Below are 7173 nucleotides of genomic sequence, written 5' to 3'. Positions count from 1 at the left end.
GATGCATCATACTACGACTTTCAATAAGTTTTGAATTAGTTGATTTAAAAAAAATAATTGGTAAGAACTATGAATATAGCTGAAATGTTAAAAAAAAGTCTAAAAAAAATGCAACTGGTATGCAATTTATGGGTGTAAGTACATCTATCGAACCTTAGCGAGATTTTCTCAAATTTCAAAGGGAGAGGATGACTTTGTTTTTCACAAGGCTGAAATATTTTATCCTACGACCCAATAGTTGCTACAAAAAATCATAACACAACTGTTTGATACATATGGTTATAGCCAGTATTTAGATTACTTGATCAAAACCCCTCTTATTACATTTGACCGATTGTGATTTGTAATAAAATTCATACAGAAATCACTTTTTTATAATTCTTTTTTCAGGACATCAGGGTAAAAAGAGTAACCTCTCTTAACCCCCGCCCGACCGCATATGGCCAGATAGGAAACGCATACGTATACCTGAACAGTAGTTTGTATAAACTTACTGTAAAGTAAAAGTATTTCAAAACTTTGAGCAAAGGACAGTATTTTCGTATCAAGGGGCATGCGATAAATCATCAGAATAAATTTATCAACACAGATTATGCCACTGTAAGTAATATTACACTTAGGTTATAGATCCCCAGACATTATAACCTATCATAAATGTAAGATGTATAAAGACTTTATTTTCAAAACTTACTACGTACTTCATTTGACCTTAATATTTATTTATTCGAGCTTCATTGGTGAGCCTTGTGATGGACATAACGCACATCTGGTGTACAAAGTTGTAATCTAGGTACTACTATCCTCTTAAGTTTAATTATATAAATATTGCAAAAAAGATTTTTTAGTTTCAATTTATAGAAATCTCTGGTCTTGAAAAGGCTACCTACACTGAACAGAAACAAATTACCTATAATTACGTACATGATTTAGGACAATTGGTCGCCAAAAACTCATATACCCAGAATTGCCCATCCCTTTCAGCCGTGAAATATCGTTTTGACAATAAATATAATGTATCTTTACTTTTGAATTTTTGAATATATAAATCCAATATAACCAAAAAAAAATCTATGAATTATTGATATCTATTTATTGTTTGCACAATTTAAATTAATAATGACTATGTGAAGTTGATCTTGCGTTTATATATTTTTTATTTTTAAATCAAATTCCAGATTATGGAAATAGCCCCATTTGAGATTAACGAGAGCCACATCCAAGCGCTTATTGCGCCAACCCCCATAGATTTGGGGGATGTTGGGAAGATTGCTTCATTGGCCCAAGACGAACTAGTTGCCATCTCGGGCTCATTGGTTAAAGTAAGTATCGTAATAAATTTGATATATCTGTAGTTTATAAACCACCAATTTTAAAATCGTTCGTGTTTTAACTCGCTGATATTTTATCTTAACACATGATATTTTAATAAGTAGTTGATTTCTTTGACGGTTTAGTAATCGCGACTACTCCTTATATCTGTACGAAGTGAATAAATACCCTACCATATTCGTTCATTTCTTTTCTTGGTTTAGTTTCCTTTGTATCGATTTGATGAATTAAATATTATATCAGAGGATTTGGGAGGTTGAACCCGCAAACATGTTTAGCCCCACCATATTCATTAATCAGTAGCATGTACTTCGATGGTTGTCGTTGGTTGATTGGCTTTTCATTGTTGAAGGTCATAAAATTGAAGTGAAATTGGAAATGTGTCAAAGCGACAACAACCTGACCATAAAGCAGACAAGTCTAAGGCCACCAATGGGTCTTCAATGTAGTGAGAATACTCTCGCACCCGTAGGCGTCCGTCAAGTGGCTCCTTACAAATTATATATACTAGTACAGTGACAATGAACGTCATGCTAAACTTCGAATTATACACAAGAAACTAAAATTAAAAATCATACAAGACTAACCCTTCCCCTATATGTCTAGCCAATGAAGAAAAGTAATCGCATAACAATATTTGATACAATCTGGTTTAGGGTCAACCTGGCCAGAATCGTACTTTCAAGTTATTTAACATAAAATAATCTAATGTCGGATGTTGATATACTTTCAGACTGCTCCGAAAACAACCACGGACAAAACCACGTTGCAAATTGCAACAATGACTGATGAGAAAAGGGTTACCGGCCAGAATTTTAAAGTGAAATTCTGGGCCGGTAACCAGGAAGATGTGGTCACCGCCATGGAACGGTTTACCACATATTCCCCCAGTTCCATGGTGGTTAAACTGTGGCAGGGGGCTGTCCAGTTTAATGCCACTCTGGACACATCCATAAAGGTACGTATTTAACATGAACTATAAATACTTTTGACAAAAGTTGGGTTCCAATGGATAAAGGTAACAGGCTGATGTTATATTAAATACGCGCTGATGTTAGTCGTATAATAGATATAGGAAGATGTGGTGTGAGTGCCAATGAGACAACTCTCCATCCAAATAACAATTTAAAAAGTAAACCATTATAGGTTAAAGTACCGCCTTCAACACGGAGCCTTGGCTCACACCGAACAACAAGCTATAAAGGGCCCCAAAATTATGTCCATCTACTCTCCGCATACTATATATTCGCATTCAAAATCATCACCTACTGGAAATGTATCGCCCTCTTTACAACATTTGATTGTAAAATATTTAAAAAATTCTAATAAAGATCTTTTTAATTAAAAAAAAAAACAAAACAAATAAGTATGCATGCTCATTTTTGTACCTTAGGGGGTTTATTTCACTTAACGATTTTTTGTTGTTAAATAACATTCAATTAATCTTATTCATGTTTATTAATTTTAGAAATTGCAAGAAGACCTTAAAATAGATGCGGCCAATATAGAGGGAGTAGATTTTGCAGAGTAAGTAACATGTAGTATAAGTTTCTCAAACTACTGTCCATTGTACTTCAGGTTGTATGGGAGCTTAAATAGAATGAATTTGATCATACTTTATCAAAACTTGGCATAATGTTCTCTTATATTATTGAGGAATCGTCACCAGATATTAAAAATATCAACAGCAAATATTGTTCTGCCGTAAGTTTTTATCAGATAAAATACAAAAAAAAATTCTGGAAATTCCTTCATAAATATCCGCGTTTCCTCCCCTTAAAATGTCAATTAAAAAAATTAAAGATCAAGCACACATACTGAATGATGTTCTATGTTTATGAATATATATATATACAACTCATCTAAACATCAACCCAACATTGTTAGATCTGTAAATTTGCTTTCGCAAATTTTTGTTTCTTCCCTCGACGGGATTCGAACCCATGCTACTGTGATATCGTGACACCAAATCGCCTGCACTGCAGCCGTCCCGCTAGACCACACAACCACCTGGGCTACACAAATTTAAAACTTTCGGTGGGCATGTGTTACCTTTCCATGTCAGTTTTAATCTAGCGGCGTACTACAGTACATGATATATAAGGCATGGAAATGTTATTGTTACAGATCAGCTTAATTATTTATAGTAAAGGATCCTACAAATTCATGTAAGATACAGTCACATAAAATAATTATATTCATAAGTACGTCTGAGTCAGTGACAACTCTACGTCAGATTTATCCATCGGATCACCATCAATGATAGTGATATATATTGTTGGGTTGATGTTTAGACGAGTTGTATATATATATATATATATATATATATACTAGAACACACCCGTGATTTCGCGGGTCCGTGACTGAATCAAAGTATATAACTATGTGCAAGCCTTATTTTAGAATTAGTATTGTCATGTGATAAAGTCATGCCGACTTATAAGATACACAGTTTTCTCTGCTTTCAAATCTTTCTGTTTGAACCCGTCGAACTGGAACTTATCAATTATTGGTAATATTAATTATTTGGAAAACAAATGTTCCTGGAAGAGAGTATTTTTCAATCAGCATTATTGTCCTATATTAGTTATAAATAAAGTTGAATTTTTTGATTCGCTGTTTTACGTCATGCTCACTAACAAATTGAAAACTGTTCCTATACGCCGTATTTTTAGTCCACATTTTTTGTATTCGTATTGTTATCTTAAAAAGTTTTACTGATTAAAATACTACAATTACAGGTAACAATTTGAAAATTTAGTAGTGTCAACCCTGTAATTATGACCCGTGTATTTAGCATATCAATCCTAAATACACCGTTTGGTGCTGCGTCTGTCAGATGCGGATCGTTCAGATAAGGTAATAGGGTAACAGGTGAATATACTATTGGTTTCGGTATCGGACTCGATCCGGAACTTCTTAATTATTGCCAATATTAATTACGTGGAAAGCAAAAGGGCCTGGAGTGTTGTACTATATTAGTTATATATAAAGTTGAATTCTTTGATTCGTCGTTTTTACGTGATGACGGCTGACAAATTGGACATCGTAATTTTAGTATTATAGATATATTTCGTTTATACAATTTTAATATTTCAGAAAACTGGTACTCACTTCAGTAGGCGAATACCCAGTTGATGATGATGTTCTAAATATTTTATATCCAGAACAAGCTTTCCAAGAAAGAAGGGTATCACTCGTGATAAAAAAACGGGAAAATTGTTAATGCTGTAAGTAATTTATAAGACCAGTTTTGTAACTACGACGTTAACCAGTGAATGATTAATATACCCGTTTTTAATTATTTCTATATAGCTAGTGTATATAATAGTGTCGAGAGTAAAATAATGATTTTTGCAAATGTAGATTTTGTATAATTGTATAATTTTAGATTTTTCATTTATTTCAAAGATAAACTTCTACCGTGTTCTTTTTAAAACCATGCTATAGAAATATTTATTAACGCGCACTACTGATCTTTTATTATCAGAAATTGTTCATAATTAGCGTTAAAAAATCAATATTTATGATTTTTTTTTCTTTTTGTAGACCATACTTGAGGAAAACTGAACCCATCAGAACAGATAGATACTGCAGATTTACATTTAACATACAGTAGTTATGATTAAATATAAAGACAGATTCGTTTTATTAGTTTTTGTTGGTTCCTATTTGAAATTTTAACAGAGCTTGGTTTTTTTCTTTTGAATTGTTTCATTTTGTAATTTTGAAACCTTTACGAATGGGTCAGATTGCTCAATCTTCAAGAACGTAAAGTAGATGGTTTTAGTCGATACAGAAAGATGTGGTATAAATGCCAACGAGACAACCCTCTCCATCCAAAAACAAGTTGTTTTTAAGTATACTACTTATATAGATATAGGAAGATGTGGTGTGAGTGCCAATGAGACAACTCTCCATCCAAATGACAATTTAAAAAGTAAACCATTATAGGTTAAAGTACGGCATTCAACACGGAGCCTTGGCTCACACCGAACAACAAGCTACAAAGGGCCCAAAATTACTAGTGTAAAACCATTCAAACGGGAAAACCAACGTTCTAATCTATATAAAACAAAACGAAAAACGAGAAACACGTATATATTATTAAAATTTACTGTTACAAAATGATAGAAATTATTATAAATTAAGGAATGTATCTCCCTCATGCAAAGCTCTGATTCCTTTAACGGATTTGGCTATACTTTTTGGACCTTATGGATTATAGCTCTTCATCTTTTATATAAGCTTTGGATTTCAAATATTTTGGCCACGAGCATCACTGAAGAGACATGTATTGTCGAAATGCGCATCTGGTGCAAGAAAATTGGTACCGTTAATTTTATTACATAAACAAACGACAACTACTGTACATCAGATTCCTGACTTAGGACAGGTGCAAACATTTGCAGCGGGATTAAATTTTTTAAGTTTATATAAAATCTTCCAATAAGGAATACCAAGAAACTTCTGTAATATAAACAAATCTAATTTATAACACTTGATACATATGGGGTCAATATCAACAATAAAACTAAACAATCAGAGCTAGACAAAAGTTTCCTGTAAAGATTTACAAGTAACAAAATTAAACCAATATAATTAATAAGTACCGATCACCGTATGACCTGCAGTTGTTATTAACAAAGCCTATAATAATCTTTTATTGCAAATATTTGCATCAGTTTACAGTTAAAGATATAGTTTCAATATTCTTACCGTATTTAAGTACAATGTTCGTATTTCAAATAAAAATATGCTTTCCTTGAGGATCCCGAAATAAATTACTGTACGATCAGTCTAAAACTGACTGTATTCTAGAAGCTATTTCAGATTTTTTGTCTGTATGACCAGTGATTTTGAAGAAAAAAAACAACGGCAATTTTAAGGTATATACGTGTCTATGTGATATAATGATTGTGTCCATGGTACTATAACGTGCAATTTCTTTCATCAGACAATACAAATAAATTTCTGATGATTATTGTAGATGGCAAAATAATTATATTTTTGTTCCGTTAGTCTTACTTAAAATTAAATGCCTAAAAAGCAATACATGATTCGCTTGTGGACTTTGTATTAGTGTGTCGTTGCAGTTATCTGTATAACTATTACAGTTGTAAAGACTATTTTAAATTATAGGTGCACAGGGGCATCATTTAATAAGAATATAAGGAAGTTTTATTAATATATGGTAAGTTTTTGAAAAGTTGCGTATAGTAAACGGATACCTCCCAATAAGTTAGTGGAAAACTCCTTATCATGGAAATACAAAACTGATGAATTTTTGAAAAAATCAAAATAAGAGGTGCACAATTGAATTAAATGATAAGGAATCTGAAAAAGAATCATTAAGTTATGACAAGTGTCTGAAGGAAATTGTAAATATAAAAAGGTACGCCCAATATAAGGTTATGACAAAGTCCGTATTTTAGTTTTTTTAGAAAAGTTTAACAATTGGTTTTGTGGGTCACGGTTGAAAATACCCGAAGACATTTCTGAAACTTATATAAAAAAAAACCATTCCTCTCATATCAGCAACATTCAAACATCCTCATACTTAATGTAGTACACGCTTTCTAATTTTAATGCCAAAATATAGTTTTGACCCCAATTTCATGGTCAACTGAACATAGAAAATGATAGTGCGACATTCAGGTTAAAGTTTTTGGTCAAGGTAGTTTTTGATGAAGTTAAAATTACATCAACTTGAAACTTAGTACACATGTTCCCTATGATATGATTTTTCTAACTTTGATTCCAAATTAAAAGTTTTGACCCCAATTTCACGGTCCACTGAACATAGAAAATGATAATGCGAGTGGGGCATCCGTGTACTATGGA

The 7173-nt window shown here is 32.4% G+C and overlaps 1 protein-coding gene across 1 annotated transcript; it reads left to right on the top strand.

The window, feature by feature from the left end:
* The first annotated feature begins 531 nt into the window (after positions 1 to 531).
* LOC139495316 (uncharacterized) lies at positions 532 to 4899 on the top strand. The gene is made up of 6 exons (XM_071283623.1): positions 532 to 600; positions 1176 to 1319; positions 2063 to 2287; positions 2798 to 2856; positions 4429 to 4519; positions 4879 to 4899. Exons 2-6 carry the CDS (start codon positions 1179 to 1181, stop codon positions 4897 to 4899), a joined length of 537 nt encoding a protein of 178 aa, XP_071139724.1. The 5' UTR covers positions 532 to 600; positions 1176 to 1178.
* The last annotated feature ends 2274 nt before the right edge of the window (positions 4900 to 7173 follow it).

The sequence above is a fragment of the Mytilus edulis genome, chromosome 11, assembly GCF_963676685.1.
Source record: "Mytilus edulis chromosome 11, xbMytEdul2.2, whole genome shotgun sequence".
Lineage (NCBI taxonomy): Eukaryota > Metazoa > Mollusca > Bivalvia > Mytilida > Mytilidae > Mytilus > Mytilus edulis.
Note: the sequence above shows the minus strand (reverse complement) of the source record. Positions and strands in the feature narration are given on the sequence as shown.